Source organism: Raphanus sativus, chromosome 4, assembly GCF_000801105.2.
Source record: "Raphanus sativus cultivar WK10039 chromosome 4, ASM80110v3, whole genome shotgun sequence".
Classification (NCBI taxonomy): domain Eukaryota; kingdom Viridiplantae; phylum Streptophyta; class Magnoliopsida; order Brassicales; family Brassicaceae; genus Raphanus; species Raphanus sativus.
The window spans coordinates 7,649,886-7,667,406 of NC_079514.1; the positions used below are offsets into that span (position 1 = coordinate 7,649,886).

The 17,521-nt window shown below is 39.7% G+C and overlaps 3 protein-coding genes across 5 annotated transcripts; all 3 read left to right on the forward strand.

Moving 5' to 3' along the window:
* The first annotated feature begins 1,192 nt into the window (after positions 1-1,192).
* LOC130511088 (putative 57 kDa heat shock protein) lies at positions 1,193-2,349 on the forward strand. The gene is made up of 4 exons (XM_057007918.1): positions 1,193-1,312; positions 1,407-1,736; positions 1,833-1,859; positions 2,081-2,349. The coding sequence occupies exons 1-4, from the start codon at positions 1,267-1,269 to the stop codon at positions 2,347-2,349; spliced, it is 672 nt and encodes a 223-aa protein (XP_056863898.1). The 5' UTR covers positions 1,193-1,266.
* A 1,319-nt stretch (positions 2,350-3,668) lies between these two features.
* Positions 3,669-7,473, forward strand: LOC108834563 (putative 57 kDa heat shock protein). Its single transcript, XM_057007919.1, has 13 exons — positions 3,669-3,782; positions 3,866-4,216; positions 4,331-4,366; positions 4,469-4,498; positions 4,606-4,626; positions 4,726-4,752; positions 4,886-4,909; positions 5,149-5,456; positions 6,020-6,059; positions 6,164-6,508; positions 6,607-6,633; positions 6,823-6,873; positions 6,992-7,473. The coding sequence occupies exons 1-13, from the start codon at positions 3,743-3,745 to the stop codon at positions 7,315-7,317; spliced, it is 1,626 nt and encodes a 541-aa protein (XP_056863899.1). The 5' UTR covers positions 3,669-3,742; the 3' UTR covers positions 7,318-7,473.
* A 1,292-nt stretch (positions 7,474-8,765) lies between these two features.
* On the forward strand, positions 8,766-11,598 carry LOC108834564 (cysteine-rich receptor-like protein kinase 13). 3 transcript variants are annotated; one of them, XM_057008500.1, is made up of 7 exons: positions 8,766-9,681; positions 9,813-9,899; positions 9,999-10,114; positions 10,202-10,412; positions 10,493-10,730; positions 10,816-10,960; positions 11,052-11,598. In XM_057008500.1, exons 1-7 carry the CDS (start codon positions 8,793-8,795, stop codon positions 11,277-11,279), a joined length of 1,914 nt encoding a protein of 637 aa, XP_056864480.1. In that variant the 5' UTR covers positions 8,766-8,792; the 3' UTR covers positions 11,280-11,598. The 3 variants fall into 3 exon arrangements, with proteins under 3 accessions (XP_056864480.1, XP_056864479.1, XP_018463400.2); XM_057008499.1 differs by having other exon boundaries at positions 8,766-9,678; positions 9,756-9,899; XM_018607898.2 differs by having other exon boundaries at positions 9,756-9,899; positions 11,052-11,597.
* The last annotated feature ends 5,923 nt before the right edge of the window (positions 11,599-17,521 follow it).

Consider the following 17,521-nt stretch of genomic DNA (forward strand, 5'->3'; position numbering starts at 1 on the left):
AAGTTTCAAGCGATCATGCTGTTATGTTGTAAAGCAGACAACTTTTATAATAAAGTATCAATTTCTTTTGCTGATTGGCAATGTTTTTGGATCAAGAGATTGGTGAGTTCTCTTCTTCTCTGTTTGGTAAATGCCTAAATGGTAATACAACTATTAGGACTCTTCTTCTCGTTGTTTTGCTACTACCGTTGTGTCACCTTATGGTACTAGTACTAGTCTACCTGTCTAAGTAATTTCTTGGAACATGTTCGCAGATTAACCACATGAAATGTATATAACTTATGGAAATAAGAAGTAACCTCATGTATAAACTAGCGTTTAGATTAATTTAATCGTCAAGCTTATAACTTTCATTTTAAGTCGTTGTTAATTTAGTTTAAATTAAATATGTAACGATGCATTCGTAAGTATTTTAAAGTTCACCAAACCTTTAACATAGGGTTGCTCTTTAAGATGCCGGAGGGCGGAGACCAACTTTATTTCTGTCCTAATACAAAACAGACTTGTCCAGTCTACTACAGAAATTTGAAACATATTCGTATAAAACGTATGGCGATAGACAAAATGATTATGGCTACAGTTAAAATGGTCCGCAAATAGAGTTTTATGCAACCAACAACCAGTTTCTAATAAGGAAAAATACAATAAATTTATTTTACCAAAAAAATACAATAATTTTTATTAACTATATATATGATTAATTTTGAAAAGGCTACATAATTTTTTTTGAGAAGGGAAACAATAAACAACTCCACCAACAAATACAATTTCACATCCTTTCCATTTCTACATTTGTTGAACAATATATTATTCTATACACACTTGTGGAGAAATGACTGAAGGGCTTTTGAATTGTGAAACAGCCTTTGAATCTGTACAACTAAGTCTACTATTATCATACTAATTGTGATTTAATCACCAGACACCGCATGTAGAATTTTCACAATTAACTAATTTGAGGCTTCATTTCAATACTTGTCTGATGATGATGACTGAAGTGCCTATACAAGTAGTAACAAACTATAGTTTTATGTGAATTAAACGAAGAAAAATGTTTCACAAATAACAGAAGGACGCGTGTCTCTTAGCTACTGCATTTTTGTCGTTTTACACTGACAAAAAATCTTCCCTCCTTGGCGTTGCCTTCCTCCCATAAAGATCCCCATAAAGTAAAAGTCGTAAAAGCAAAAAAAAAAAAAACTCAGAGAGATAGAGAGAAGAAACCCTAAGAGTAGCTTACAGCTTACAAACTCCTTCTGCTGAATCATGGCCGCCGTCCCTCTAACTCCCCTCCCTCAGTCTCCCGATCTCGGTAAGACCCAAACCAAACTCAGTTCACATTGAGTTTCTCCCTTAGTACTACTCATCACAAGGTTTATTTAATGTTTGTTTTTGTTGTTGAGCAGAAGGGTTTTCAAACCCGTTTCTGTTGACTGGGCCGAAAGGGTTTGAGGAGTTCATTACGTTTCCTGGGAACGATGATACTTTCGTGAGGCTTGACCTTCCCGGCGTCCCAGAAGAGTGTGTGAGGGTTGTCCTCAGCAGGTCGAAGAAAGCTGTGATCGTCTACGGAGAAGCACACAAGGTCCACTCACACGACTCCTCTCCCCGGAGTTACCTCAACATCATCAGAACCATCTGCACTTGCTGTGACTTCTCCAGTTTCACCTACCAAATGGCCGACGGCGTTATCAGACTTCTCCTCTCCAAGACTAGCACCGATCCCTCCTGCATCCGTACGTCACAACTCTACCCTTTCTATTTTACTATATATTCTGTTTTTTTTTAAATAAAATTAATTATTTTCGGCTTGTATTTGTCGTTTATTACAGCGGTTCTTGATGTCTGTTACGGAGAAGGTATTATTAATTTATTACGTAGACTAGATGATCATTGCTTCTCTATAAGTCCTTTGAAAATGTGTTTACTCTTCTCTCCATCTGATCTCGTAGGGTATCCCTGGCGATAGCACTGATGACATTGGTAGTATTCACATCATTAATTGTGTGTTTTATATCAAATTAAATGATTTTTAAAAAAATATTAAATTATTAATTTGTTGTTATGATTTGGGGAGCAGGTAAGGTGTACGAGTCGAAGCAGCTCGAAAACGGCAGTCTCTACGTGCGTTTAGACATGCCTGGCGTTCCTAGAGACAACTTTGCCGTCACTGTCGCTAACGGGAGAGTGAAGGTGACTGGTCAAGCTCCTTCCGTTAGCTACGACTCAGATGGTCGGTTCTACTCTGCTGGCGTGGCTATGCTCTCCGCTCCTGTCAACATTCCTAGCCGTCGGATCAAAACCATCGCCAAGAACGGTGTGATTCGCCTCCTCATCCCTCCTCTTTGATTTCATGATCTATATATGTTTCTAGACCATTTTGTTGGGATTAAGCGCTTTTGATGTTTTTAATTTCGACTACTTTTGGATATGTTGCAAAAAGAGACATTACTTTATTTTGTGTAACGTCCTACCCTCTTTATATTTGCATGAGTCTCTTTAAGTAAGTAGATTAGCTATCATTCAGGTGAACAAAAAAAAAGATTAGCCATCATTTAAATGCAGAACTCTTTGGAACAATATCTCTGCATCAAGCCTTTTTTGTCAGCTTTGCGATTTAGCCACCGCCTGCATAAGTTTTCACAGCATTCAGTTTTCAGCTACCAAATATGTTGTCTAATTATATTATTATCACCCACAGTTCTAACTTCAATGCTACCATCAAATGAACAAACAGCCTGTAATGCTTCTTTATAGTTCAAAATAAAGGGAGTGTTTGTTGTTATGATTTTGTGAAACAAATTATATTATTTCTATCCCGCTAAACCCAATATATACATGCAAGATAAAAAGATAAACGCAATTTATTTTATTGGAAACCAGTAAGTTATTTTAATCCCATCCGGATTACTGAAATTAATTATATCGTGTACAATACTATGATATAAGACAGTTGCCTCATATTTGTACATTAGTAATCATTTGACACCACTGAAATTGTTACATTATACATGGGGTAAATGAAAGTTATTTAAAGACCTGAATATATGACTATTAGTCTATTCGAGCAAAATTATGTTATCAGTTAGCCCAAAAAATAGTAAAGTGGGAGCTTAGACGAAATTACTTATAATTTGGGCACAGATGGTAAAAAATTGGTGGAATGGTGGAAGTGAGTACATTTATGTGTATGTACAAACGCTGTTAAGAACAATATGAATATTCTTTTTTTTTTTGCAACACATATGAATATTCTTATAAAACAAACACAAACGGTGTCTTTATATGTGTGCCTGAAAGCGCATGCAGTTACGAGGTCTACAATAGAGCTGAAAACTAGTCGACAAAATAAAGCTGAAACCTTACTAATTTTAGCCAAAGACCAACTTTTTTACCTGTCTAAATAAAAACTCTGACCTTTCACCAGTGTACGAACTGTTGAAAATTTTAAAACTATACGTATATAAATAAGTATAGTAATAATATTTTACTGGCTTACTGCAGGTAATTAAATTTTCTTTTTAAAAAACATTGAAACTGTGGACAAATGCAAAAAGAACACGTGTCACAACGGGGATTCTTTGTCTTTTTTTTACCTGACAACCTCCATACCTCTCTCTCTTTCGTTTAAAGGTTTCCTCTGGTAAAATCTCACAAACCTCTTAAATCATAAAGAGAAAGCGAGAGTGAGAGAAATCTTTTGAAAAAAAAAAACTAAAACCCTAAAACCTCCGCGTAATCAATGCCGGTCATGAACATCGGTCCCGTCCCTCAATCTCATGGTGTTATATCCTTGATTTATTCATCAGTTCTTCAAATCTTTAAAGTCGATATCATATAATAAAATCTTTTTTTGTGTGGGCAGATGGGTTTTACGCAACGAATAATCCGTATCAGGTGAACGGGCCGAAAGGGTTTACTGAGTTCAAGCTCATGGAAGAGAACGAGGATCTGTACGCGAGGCTCGATTTCCCTGGAGTAACCAAAGAAAGTGTGAGAATCCTAGTGGAGCCAATGAAGAAGGCTGTTTTTGTGTTCGGAGACGCACCGAAAGAGTTCAGACACGATTCTTCTCACCGCAAATACGGAGCCGCCACGGGACTTATCTGCGATTGTTGTGAGATCAGTAACATTCGGTGTTATGTTGGAGATGGTGTCGTCAGGCTCGTTCTCTCCAAGAAGAAGATCAATCGTCATGTCCCTTCCTCCTGTTCTTGTAAACTAATTTCTCGAATTAAAGCAATAAAAAAGATTTTTTTTTTAGTTTTATATATTTTTTATTTATGGAATATTGATATTTGACATTTTGTTTGTGTTTTGTCTCTTTCAGTTGGAGGTGCCACATTGCCTAATGTTCCTTTCCTTGGTATTGTCTCTTCGCGTTTAATTTCGAATCATTACATGATTTATTTTTCTTGTTTTCGTTTACCCGTTTTGAATGTTAAAGCTTTTTTGGTTCTTTTGACAGGTCACATAATTCATGGGTATAACCCAGAAGGTATTGGATTTTTTAAGCATTAGTATTTTCTTATTCTTTCAATGCATATCATATAGTATCCTGACATTTTTTTTATGGGATGTGTGTTGTTGATTCTATTGTCGCAGTTGCAGGCGGCCATCCCCTTGGTACGTTTATACGTATTAAAGTTTGACTTACTCTTTCACATTTTCTTTCCTTATGACTTGTGTTTTTAAATAATATACTTTTGCTCTTTAATTTGGCAGCTCATCTTCGTGGACATAACCCAGAAGGTATTTATTTCATTTGATTTGATTATTAATTAAGCCATAAGGTTGTCAAAAAAAAAAAAATTAAGCCATAAGATAACTTCACAAAACCCTCAGGCGTTAATTAACTAACTTCAATAATATGAATATTTCGCAGGTCGCCTTGGCACTAACCCTCTTGGTATGTATGTACTTAAAATTAAATAATGGCTCTATTGTGACACAACTTACAGTTTATAAATTGAGGTCATTGTAGTATTAGGCGCATGTGTATTTCACATTATTCATGCATGTTCTTTTCTCGTATGTTGTATGTAGTATATCAATTAGTTACACTATTGAACAAATAATTAATTAAGGACGTAAGTGTATAATATTGTTCGATGTTAATTATGTAATGTGATTTAATGTTTTGGACAGATCCGGCGTTTACAGGTCCGGTCACACTACCCCACCCTTCAGTGTTGGAGGGATCCACGAGTGCGTACGAATCAAAGCATCTCCCAAACGGCGGTCTCTTCCTGCGTATTGACATGCCCGGCGTCCCCAGCGATCGTTTCACGGCGACGATGGAAAGTGACGGTGGCATCACTGTCAGCGGACAAGCTCCTACATCTATGCATGATTCGAGTGGGCGTGAGTACAGAGGCAAGGTCGCCGTCGTTCCTCTAGGGTATGACAACCGTCGGATCAAAGTAATCGCCAAACATGGTGTCATCCGCCTTATTATCCCCTCTTCCTAATTTTATCACCATCTTTAATTCATGCTTTATATATGATGGACCTTATTATATTTAGTCAATGGACTATCCTTCATGTTTGTTTTGGTTTTTGAATATTTTAAGACCAATATTGATATATTAACGTATAAGATGTTCAATCAAATTAACGTGTATGTCTATCATGATTCTACCCATCACACGTATTAATTAGGTGATTAACCAAAAGATACACACATGATTTCACGAGGTAGACTCGTACATATATAGTAAAACTTCATCATACACTCTTCCTCTACTTAATAATTACAAAAAAATAAAAGAAAAAAAGTTTCACAAATGGGGAGACGACGCGCGTTTAATTCTGATGCATTACGAAGTCGCAAATGGAAAGAAGACACGTGTCCCCGGTTGCTTGTCGGTTTTGTTTGACAGCTCAGTGCCTTGTCTTTGTTCGTTGCCTTCTCTTTTCCTCTGAACATAAAAAGGTAGAAAAACAGTGAGAGAGGAGAAACCCTAAAGAACACCTTAGAAATCTGAAACCTCACAGAAAACATCTCTCTCGTCGTTGAATAATGGTGGTCCCTCTTACCGTTGCTCCTCCATCTAGCGGTAAAGATCTTCTCAACCATCCCCTAATCTCATTCATATTTTTCACTTTTACTTTACTATTTCTCAGGTTTTTTTTTATGTCTGTTTTGTTGGGTGTGGAGCAGATGGGTTTTACGCTGTTAACAACCCGTTTCTGGTAAGTGGACCAAAAGGGTTCACAGAGTTCAAGATGCTTGAGAACGAGGACATGTTCATCCGGATTGACTTCCCCGGTGTTCCACAAGACAGCATAAAGGTTAGGATCGACCCGACCAAGAAAGCTGTGTCTATCGACGCCGTCGCACCGAAAGAGCACAAACATGACTCTTCTGCTCGGATCTACGGCTCCACTACTGGTCTCGTCTGTAGATGCTGCGAGATCTCCGGCATGGTCTCACACATGTCGGACGGTGTTCTCAGGCTTCACCTCTCCAAGACCCACGCCCCATCACCAAGCCCTTCATGCATCTGTATATTACTTTCAAACTAATCCCTTTTTGGTTTATTTAAATCTACATATTATAAAAATCTATATATTGATAAAAAAAATTCAATTTATTTTCTACAGCGTTTCTTGGTGGCCCAGACCGAGAAGGTAACTTTCACCACATTTTCCTTAATTATCTTTGATTATTTTCTTTCATACAATTAATTCTCTGATTAATTTGTTTTTTAAAATTGATTATCTTAATTTTTTTTTTCTAAAAGTTTTTCTCACAACTTTTGAATATATTCTTATACCCAAAAATTGATTATTACTTTTGTCTCTATTTTATGGTCAAAGATCGCTGTAGCACGGGTCCTCACAAGTTTCCTCACGGCACGGATCCCCATGGTATTTATATTTGTTCTTTTTCTGCAAGCTTATGTTATGTTATCCAAATTATTATGAGAGAGGCATCAATAAACCGTATGTGTAATTAATTTAATGAGTATGGTTTGTGTAAGCGCAGACCCGGCATTAACCGGTCCGTTACTGGAGCGACACCCATGCGTGAACATAGGCTCGGATATGGCCTATGAGTGGAAGATTCTCCCAAACGGCGGCTTATACGTGCGTGTAGACATGCCGGGTGTTCCCAAAGACAGGTTTACCGTCTCCGTCGTGAATGGGAGAGTGACGGTGACTGGTGATGCTCCTGCCGTTAGCCTTGACTATGGTGGCCGGTTCTACTCCGGTGAGGTGGCTACGCTCGACAGCAATGTTAGCATTCCTGGCCGTAAGATCAAGACCATTGCCAAGAACGGTGTGATCCGTTTGATCATCCCTCCCATCTGATTTTAGTGATGAAACCATGCTTGCTTCTGATTCCTAGTTTAGTCTTGTGGACTTCTTCTTGGAAGGTTATGTCGTTATTTTGAGGGTACTTTATGTCGTTTCATGTTTTTGATCAACTCTGGATATGTTCCTTGACTAAAAACATACTTTTATCTATTTTTGAAAACTTTTAGTCTTACAGCTTTGTGAATATATCTTAAAATTAATTAACCACATGGCTGGCAGCCTTTGATCTGCAACCAAATGTACGTTCTCTAATATTGGTAACTAAACTACAAGGACATCGTTGTATTTAAATTCAAACGACAAATTATAAGCTTTTCAAATTGATTCATGAGAGTTTCACAGCAATGAAGTTTTCAAATGCATCTATATTGGGTTGTTATGTGATAAAAAAAAAAATCCCATGTATCATCCAACTTTCTCGACAATCAGGAAATTCACTCTGTTTTTACTCTTTACTGATCTTGTTTTATATGACACAATTCCATTGTGGCTAGTAGGTTTCAATACGGTAGAGACAAACATTGGACCTGTTTGACACTGACCATTTGATATGTATACTCAATCATAGTGTATGTGAAAACTCCTATCAAATTTATGTATGAAATGTGAGATTATACTCAAATCAAAGTTTGTGAGAGAACTCTTTTCATCTGAATCTTTGGTTCCAGAATATATGTATAATACTTTTTTTCGATAATTATACCTAGTAGTGATCTTGAACAATATACTTAGTGATGTATAATAATCTGTTTGAACGGATGATATATAGTTATAAACTATATTCATTAACTAGTGATATCTATTTGTAGATTCATCAATCTGGGAACGTGCTACACAACTAATCGTTTATTAACCGATATAAAACCAAAATCGGTTTACTTGCAAAACCAAAGACAGTGATACAATAGCCTAGTGCTCATCTGGACCTCTCAATTTGGGTCCATGTAGTTTTGACTTTCGTCACTTCAAAAAAGCTGACTTTTGACGCTGGGCCAAAATAAAGGACCACTGCCATAACCGATAAGTTTGACGAACGGAAGATTTCGAAATTCAGACAGAAACTTCGAGTTCCGTTTAATTAGTAAGAATCAACAAGGCGCGTAAGCAAGCAATAAAACAAAAGATTATGCCATAATCGTTAGGAGGATTGAAAACTACGTGAATGTTACGAACGCTTGATTGTATAGATTTAGTGATTAACATGTGCTACGTGTATGCAAGTGGGTTCAATATTAATCACGTCTTCTTCTGCTTAATGCAGGGTGATGTGCTACCCTAGCTCATAGAGTCATAACTAAGAGACTTTGATGATTATCTGAAAGGAAACTAATACTGTATGAACCAAAACATTTGACTTTGACGTTCGATTTTTGTCCTTCGTTTAGCGACCGTATATCAGTTTGAAGAATTCAACATTTAGAAACTCTCACAGAAACTTCCATTTCTTTTTAAATAATGAAAACAGACAGATGCTTAAGCACTCAAGACAATATCTCAATAGAAAGATGAAGCAGAGGAGTTCCTTACTAATCCTCTGTTTTGTTCTCATTGTTGCTTCAGTTTCAGCACAAACGTGCATACACAACGGGAGGAACTTCACACCCAACGGTACATACGATGCAAACCGCCGTCTCATCCTCTCTTCTCTTCCTTCCAATGCCGCGGCTCAAGATGGCTTCTACAGCGGTTCCATCGGACAAGAACCTAGTCGAGTCTACGCGGCAGGGATGTGCATCCCTGGAGCAGAACCAAACGATTGTTCCGCTTGTCTAAAAGGTGCATCTGACTGGTTGGTACAAGATTGTACCAACCAGACAGACGCGTATTACTGGGCGCTTGATCCAACTCTTTGCCTTGTCCGTTACTCCAACAATTCTTTTTCAGGATCCGCAGGTTATTGGGAGATCGTACCGCAGTATTTGGTCATGAACACTGCAAATATCGACTCAAATCTAACGGAGTTCAAGAAGATATGGGAAGGATTGATACATGGTGTCATCGCTGCAGCTTCTTCTACAAGGAACAACCTATCATCTAGTAATAACCATTACAAAGCTGATGTTGCAGCTTTGACACCTTTCCAGAATATATACGCACTGATGCAATGCACGCCAGATGTTTCTTCTGGTGATTGTGATAATTGTCTAAGACAAAGCGTGATTGACTACCAGTCCTGTTGTGGGGAGAAGACAGGAGGCTATGTTATGCGTCCAATCTGCTTTTTCCGGTGGCAGTTGTTTACATTCTCTAAGGCTTTTGGTAACATTACATTGGCTGCTCCTCCTTCTCCTCCTCCTCCTCCTCTGCTGCAACCTCAACCATCTTCTGGTGGCGACCGGGCCAAAAAGATAGACAGTGGTAAGTTGTTGCAAAGTTTTTTTTTTTTCTTTCCAAAGATTCAAAGTTCATATGGTTATGTTGTACTTCTACAGGCAGCGGAAATATCTCAATGAGAACTATTGTAGCAATAGTTGTTGTTGTTATTGCAGTTGTCTTCATCATCATTATCATCGTTGTTCTTGCTCGCGGGTTTGCTAGAAAGGGAAAATCAGACCAACAAGTTGAGTTTAATCAAAGTGAGTGGTGTTCTTTTGTTTTTGTCTGACCTCTTAGATTTTAGCATATAAAAATAGATAGTCCATGTAACTTATCAAGACTCTTTATTACAACTGTAGCTGGTATCACAAGTGTACGCTCCCTACAATTCGATTTCAAGACAATTGAAGTTGCAACAAATAAATTTTCAGAGAGCAAAAGAATTGGCCGAGGTGGATTTGGAGATGTTTTCAAGGTAACTATTTGGTGCTTGAAAACTCTTGTATTTACTACATAGTCAAAGTAAAAAAAGTTCGTACTGTCTCATTGATGTTACTTGTAGGGTACATTACCTGATGGAAAAGAAGTTGCAGTGAAGAGGTTGTCAAGAACATCTGAACAAGGTGAGAAAGAGTTCAAGAATGAGGTTATTGTTATCGCAAAACTTCAGCATGGAAATCTTGTTAGACTTCTCGGTTTTTCTGTCAAAGGAGAAGAAAGAATACTCGTCTACGAGTTTGTGCCCAACAAAAGTCTCAACTGTTTCCTCTCTGGTAAGAGAATAATGACTTAAGTTCAACTCTCTCAACTCTTATATTTTTAAAAAAAAAATCTCATAGTCTAATATGTGCAGACCCAATAAAGCAAGCTCAGTTAAGCTGGACAAAACGGTTCAACATAATCAGGGGAATCGCTAGAGGGATACTATATCTTCATCAAGATTCAAGGCCCAAAATTGTACATCGTGACCTCAAAGCAGATAACATATTATTGGAAGCTGATATGAACCCGAAGATTTCTGATTTTGGGACGGCAAGGATCTTTGGTATGGACCAAACTAGTTCTATCACTAGAAAGATAGTTGGAACTAAGTAAGATACTCTTATCACCCTTTATGACTTATGAACTGATTCTTATTATTAAACTTCACTATTATATATACAATTAATATTGCAGAGGTTACATGCCCCCAGAGTATATATGCGACGGGCAATTCTCAATGAAAACCGATGTGTATAGCTTCGGGGTTTTAGTTCTTGAGATTATATGTGGAAAGAAGAACATGAGCTTCTGCTCCCCGGGTCCAAATTTGGTCACATACGTGAGTACCTAAACTAGAACATTTATATTAGCTAAAACGTGCATGTAATGTAACTATGAGTTATTTGCTTGATGATTAAATTATGTTACAGGCTTGGAGGTTGTGGAGAGAGGAGACACCATTAGAACTCGTGGATCCAACCATTTTAGATAATTTTCCAGCAGAAGAAGTGACAAGATGCATCCACATTGCACTGCTATGTGTTCAACATGAACCAACAGATCGTCCCGATGTGTCGACAATCATGTTGATGCTCACTAGTACCACCATCATTTCACATGTTCCTCAACCACCTGGATCTCTGGATGCTTCATACTAGATACCCCACACAATATACAATCATGGGATCCAACTCTCAAACTACCAATGATGGAACTTGATCCTCGTTCCCTTGAGAGAGACATTGGAACTTTTTTTACGTTAAACCATGTTTCAGGTATTTCAGTTAATTCAAAAGTTATGTGAGTATGAATTGTTAACTCATCACAGTTATGTACACTATTTTACTTGTCAAATACGTTTTTATCATTTGTAATTTCTACATTCTAGTTTCAGCTTTTTGTTATAAAGTCCTCCGAGAATCTTTTTTTCCTTTGTCATTTAAGAGGAAGAAAATGATGTTATAATTCATGGTAATGAAATCATATGCATGAAACTATAATGTAAGCATATGTTATAATGAAATCATATGTTATAATGTTTTGACAATTATAGGCCCATAGAACATTTTGAATCAGATGGACTCCTTGAAGTAATAGTTTGTCAAAGTAAGCATAGTACCCCTACCACGTCAGCCTTGCAGTGACTTCTCTACCTTTAGGCTATAAAAATCCCAAAACACAAAGAGAGGAAAGATACACTGAGAAGAAAGAAACCTTTTAGTAGCAGATCAAAGGCAAGCTCATCATGCTTTTGTGTTTTTTTTTTAAGTATCTGTTGAATGTTTTCTTCACAAATTTTCAAATGGGTTTAGTAATTTCTCTCAAAAAGTTCAAATCTTTCCGAATGTTTTCTCTCATATGTTTGGAAAATGGGCTTGTATAATATTTTCAATTACATGTTAGATTTTCGTATTAAAAATGAGTTTGTGCAATATCTCAAAAAGTCTATAAATCTTTGGAGTCAATGCATATTTCATAGGTTTATGTAACCCTAACCAGCCCTAGCTTAAAAACCATGCAGTAACTTTGGCTCCAAGCTATCGTTGAATCATGGTGGTGATATTTCGTGCTACTCCTCTTCCACAATCTAGCGGTATTCTCTCTCTCTCTCTCTCTCTCTCTCTCTCTCTCTCTCTCTCTCTCTCTCTAGATCTCTCCATCTACGCAAGTAATTAATTTCTTTTCTTTCCGATGTTGATTGGAGCAGAAGGGTTTTACTCTATCAACAACCCATTTCAGATAGATGGGCCAAAAGGATACACCGAAAGAAAGATGATTGGGCTCAGGGACATCTTCGTGAGGATTGATTTGCCGGGGGTTGGGCAAGATGACGTTCATGTTACCATTCACGACTCAAAGAAAGGTGTGATTATCAAAGCCTCGGCGCCAATTCTTAACATACATGACTCCTCCACAGTCCCACGCATCTACGAAACCTACGTAATGCTCTACTGCGATTGCTGCGAGGTATCGAGCTTCCACAACCCTCAAGTAACCGATAAAAGCTTTGATAGTGAAGACTCAGAAAAATGTTCTTTTATATTTCTTGATTCTTAAGGTTTTACAATGACTAGCATTTGCTTAAATACACAAGTGGGAAAACCCTAGTTCCTATTACACTTGTCTTCATCTTGCTTCTCCGAGAGATCCAAGGGCAGAGAATGAATTGTGCAGTTCAGGACCACACGGTTTCGTACATGACATCATGCTCTGCTTTTCCTTTCTCTTCTCCACTCCAACTCTGTCTTTGTCTTCTTGTGTAATAACCGTTGCAAGTGATTGAGCTGGAGTGGGCTTTTGCTGGTTTGAGAGTGGCGTGGGCTTTTCTGAGTTGGGCCTGCTAATATCCCCTCTCAAACTAAGCGTGGGAGGAACGTCAACGCCTAGTTTGAAACGTAAGCTGCAGAATGGTGCCGTCGGAAGCGATTTCGTAAAGATATCTGCGAGTTGAAGTCGAGCCGGTACGTGTTTAACTTCCAGAGATCCCAGCGCTACTCTTTCACGGACGTAGTGATAATGAGTCTCAAAGTGCTTCGAACGTCGATGAAAGGCTGGATTTGCAGTCAAGTAGATCGAAGACAGGTTGTCTCCGAACAGCTGAGGCGTGACAGGAAGAGAAATGCCCAGCTCACGAAGCAACATGCTCATCCACGCCAATTCCGACGCTGTTTCAGACAAAGAGCGGTACTCAGCCTCCGTAGAGCTTTTAGACACCGTTTCCTGCTTCTTTGATGACCAAGATATAAGGTTTTGGCCTAGAAAAGTACAAAAACCTCCTGTGGACCGCCTTGTCTCTTGGCAACCCGCCCAATCACTGTCACTGTATGCCCGGAGTGTACAGTCGGTGTCGTTAACAAGAGAAATTCCCATCGAGATTGTCCCCTTGATATAACGCAAAATCCTCTTCAGATTTGCGAAGTCAGCAACAGACGGGGAGTGCATCTTTTGGCACACATAGTTCACTGCGAACTGCACGTCCGGCCTTGTCAGGGTCAAGTATTGGAGTTTTCCAGCCATTTTTCTGAAGTAAGAAGGGTTGTGAAACGGTTTGTCTTGATCTGGCACTTTGTTGAGCTGTAGCGGCAGAGGAGTATTCACTGGTGAGCAATTCTCCATTCCTGCTGCACCAAGAATATCCACTGCATATTGTTCTTGGGAGAGGAACAAACCACCTTCATGAAACGTCGCTTGTATCCCAAGAAAATAGTGAAGTCTTCCCAAATCTTTCATTCTGAACTTTGAGTTCAACTCCTCTAGAAGCTTGTTCAAAGTTGCAGAGTTGTTGCCAGTGATAGCCATGTCGTCCACATACAACAAAAGCATTATTATGTTCCCAGCTTTGTTGTATATAAACAACGATGGATCCTTAACACTGCACACAAACCCAAACTCGATAAGGAAGTCACTGAATTTGTTGAACCAAGCACGTGGAGATTGCTTGAGGCCGTACAATGATTTGTGGAGGTGACAGACGTGATCTGGCTTCGTCTTGTCTACAAAGCCTGCCGGTTGCCTCATATATACAGTTTCCTTAAGATCCCCATGCAAAAACGCATTTTTAACATCCATCTGCTTCACATCCCATCTCATGATAGTCGCAAGATGGAGGACTGTACGCACGGTAGCTGTTCTCACAACGGGACTGTAAGTCTCCAGATAGTCGACTCCTTCTTCTTGGTTGTTCCCTTGAACAACTAGACGAGCTCTGGGATTTTTTATTGTGCCGTCGGCGTTGAGCTTGTATCTGTAAATCCATCGATTTCCCAACACGTGCATATCAGAAGTTCTGGGAACAAGTGACCATGTGTTTGTGATGATACAATTATCGAACTCTTCACTCATAGCTCCGTTCCATTGTGGATCTTTAAGAGCAGCAACCACTGAAGTAGGCAAAGGATCTGTTGGTCTGTGAGCCAGAAGAGCATATTTGGGATTCGGTTTTCTTATCCCTGCTTTCGATCTTGTCACCATGCTGTGCTGAGATGTTGATATCGGTATTGTCGTCTGTACGGTCCCACTAGTCCTTGAACCGGAGTCTACCGCTGAGGTACTAATAGATGGCCTGTCAGCTGCCTCTGCACTTATGTCTTCACGAGGCTGAGAGTTTCTCAACACACTTGTGTTACTCGTTAGAGGTGGAAAGTCTGCAGCATTGAACAGAGGAGGCGTTGATATTTGGACAGTTGATCTCAACACTGGTGGAGCTTGATGTGACCTGCATTCGGCCTGCACTGGTTCCTTTGACATGAAGCTTCGTTGCCATGCTTCTAGAGAAGGCGTGACAGTCGAAGAGTGATAGCTTTTGTACAGAGATCCGAAAGGAAAACTCAACTCATCGAACAACACATGTCTTGATATGTAGACACGTCCTGTTGGAGGGTAGAGGCACCTATAGCCTTTATATTTCTCATTGTATCCCAGAAAAACACAGTGAAGAGAGCGAGGATCGAACTTGTTTGCAGCGTAATCTCGTAGCATAGGATAGCAGGAACACCCAAATGATCGCAGAGCAGAGTAATCTGGTGCTTTTCCATAGAGAAGTTCATATGGAGTTCTTTTGTCTGACAACGCTGATGAGGGAAGTAGGTTACTCAAGAAGTTGGCTGTGTAGAAGGCTTCCACCCAGTACTGCTGTGGTGTTCTGCTTTGAAACATCATCGTCAGACCAATCTCTGTAACATGTCGATGTTTACGCTCTGCTAAACCATTTTGTTGCGGAGTGTAGGGGCAGGAGATGAATTGTTGAATCCCTTTGTCTCTGAGATGTTCCACAAACTTGTTGCTAGTGAACTCACCTCCTCCATCACACTGAAATATTTTGATTTTATGGGACAACTGGTTCTCGACTAACTTCTGGAACGACACAAATGTTGAGTAGAAATCAGCTTTGGTCTTTAAAGGAAACAACCAACAGAATCGAGAATAGTTGTCTATAAAGATGACATAAAATCTGAATCCTTGATTAGAGGTAACAGGTGATGGACCCCAGAGATCACAATGAACTCTCTCTAAGGGTCTAGAAGCAACAAAAGTAGAATCAACAAACGGCAACCTACAACTCTTCCCTAGTTGACATGACTCACACATCCTCATGGTACTTTTATTGATAGAAATGAACTTATTATGACTCAGATACTTCAAGGTCTGATCTTGTGGGTGTCCCAACCGCCTATGCCACACCTCATCACTCGCAGCAGTCTGTCTTGTTGAGTAGTGAGCTTGAGGCTTCGGAGATTGGAGACTGTACAGACCATCACGGGTGTTTCCTTGTTTCAGCAGATTTTGTGTTTGCTTGTCCTTCACAAACACTCGGTTAGCATCAAACTCAAAAGAGCAAGGACAGTCATTGGTGAGCTTAGACACAGACAACAACGATTTAGTAATACCAGGACACACTAATACATCTTTAAGTGGAAGTGATGTACCTGACGTTGAAGCAATGTCTGCTGATCCGACATGAGTAATCGGCAAGAAACTTCCATCACCAATGAGCACAGCATCGTTTCCTCTGTAAGGTTGAGCATAAGCCAGGTGCTGAGGTGAGTTTGTGATGTGAGAAGTGGCACCCGAGTCTGCTATCCACTCAGCACCACCAGAATCCGTGATGTCTGTAATGCGCATTGCTGCCATCGCTGCTGGCATCTCTTCTTCGCTGTAAGTGTTATCGAACCTGTGCCAGCATCTCAGTGCGGAATGACCATACAACCCACATATCTGACATGATGGTCTATCGTTGGAGGAGTTAGACGACACTGAAGAGCCAGACCGTGACCCTGAAGATGACAACTGCTGGTGAAATCCGCGGCCTCTTGTTGAAAACGACCCTCTACCTCTGTTACTACCGAAGCGTCTGTTAGATTGACCTCTTCCTCTGGAGTTGTAGTAGCTATTCTGGTTGTTAGAACGCTCTACATTGAAGGCCATGTGGGGAGACACTTCAGTAGGAACATTGTATCGTTGGATGCGAGAGTCATAGCTGTAGAGGCGAGGAATGTGATCTTCCAAGGTAGGGTTTGGTAGCATGTCAACGGATCCCTCAATACTGGTTATGAGAGGCTCATAATCCTTCCCCAAACCTTGAAGAGCAGCAAAAATTTTCATCCTTTCAGGTACAGGGCTTCCAATCGAGGCTAGCTGGTCACAGATGAGCTTGACTTCGGTGAGATACTCTGACATGGACCGTTCCTTCTTGGCCACTGTCTGGAGTTTTCGTTGGAGTTCAAACAGACGTGATGACGTCGGTCTGTTGTAGTGTTGGGCTAGCGCTACCCAGATCTCGTGAGAAGTGTTGCACGAGACAACAAGACTCTGGATTTCTTCAGAAAATGACCCTAACAGCCACGACTTGATCACTTGGTCAGTTTGAAACCAAGTGTAGTAGTCAGGGTTCGTCGCTGCTGTTGTTGTACCGTTGATTCCCGGAACGGCAAGCGTTGCTGGAGGTCGAGGAGAAGATCCATTTACAAACCCTAGCAAACGTTGACCGTTGAGGAAGGCTTCGAACTGATTCTTCCACAAGAGATAGTTTCTCTCGGAGAGTTTGACTGTGACACAGTTAACTATGTCTAGAGCTGGTGGCGTGTAAAGTTCAAGAGCTTCCATGGCTCTGATACCATAAAAGCTTTGATAGTGAAGACTCAGAAAAATGTTCTTTTATATTTCTTGATTCTTAAGGTTTTACAATGACTAGCATTTGCTTAAATACACAAGTGGGAAAACCCTAGTTCCTATTACACTTGTCTTCATCTTGCTTCTCCGAGAGATCCAAGGGCAGAGAATGAATTGTGCAGTTCAGGACCACACGGTTTCGTACATGACATCATGCTCTGCTTTTCCTTTCTCTTCTCCACTCCAACTCTGTCTTTGTCTTCTTGTGTAATAACCGTTGCAAGTGATTGAG

What these genes read in the sequence shown, in the direction of transcription:
- LOC130511088 (XM_057007918.1), top strand. Translation starts at nt 1,267, where the DNA reads ATGGCCGCCGTCCCTCTAACTCCCCTCCCTCAGTCTCCCGATCTCG. An exon ending in CCCTCAGTCTCCCGATCTCG is followed by an intron (nt 1,313 to 1,406) that starts GTAAGACCCAAA and finishes GTTGTTGAGCAG; the next exon opens with AAGGGTTTTCAAACCCGTTT. An exon ending in TGATGTCTGTTACGGAGAAG is followed by an intron (nt 1,860 to 2,080) that starts GTATTATTAATT and finishes TTTGGGGAGCAG; the next exon opens with GTAAGGTGTACGAGTCGAAG.
- LOC108834564 (XM_018607898.2), top strand. Translation starts at nt 8,793, where the DNA reads ATGCTTAAGCACTCAAGACAATATCTCAATAGAAAGATGAAGCAGAGG. An exon ending in GATTTGGAGATGTTTTCAAG is followed by an intron (nt 10,115 to 10,201) that starts GTAACTATTTGG and finishes TGTTACTTGTAG; the next exon opens with GGTACATTACCTGATGGAAA. An exon ending in GTCCAAATTTGGTCACATAC is followed by an intron (nt 10,961 to 11,051) that starts GTGAGTACCTAA and finishes ATTATGTTACAG; the next exon opens with GCTTGGAGGTTGTGGAGAGA.
- LOC108834563 (XM_057007919.1), top strand. Translation starts at nt 3,743, where the DNA reads ATGCCGGTCATGAACATCGGTCCCGTCCCTCAATCTCATG. An exon ending in TGTCCCTTCCTCCTGTTCTT is followed by an intron (nt 4,217 to 4,330) that starts GTAAACTAATTT and finishes TGTCTCTTTCAG; the next exon opens with TTGGAGGTGCCACATTGCCT. An exon ending in CGTTGCTCCTCCATCTAGCG is followed by an intron (nt 6,060 to 6,163) that starts GTAAAGATCTTC and finishes GGTGTGGAGCAG; the next exon opens with ATGGGTTTTACGCTGTTAAC.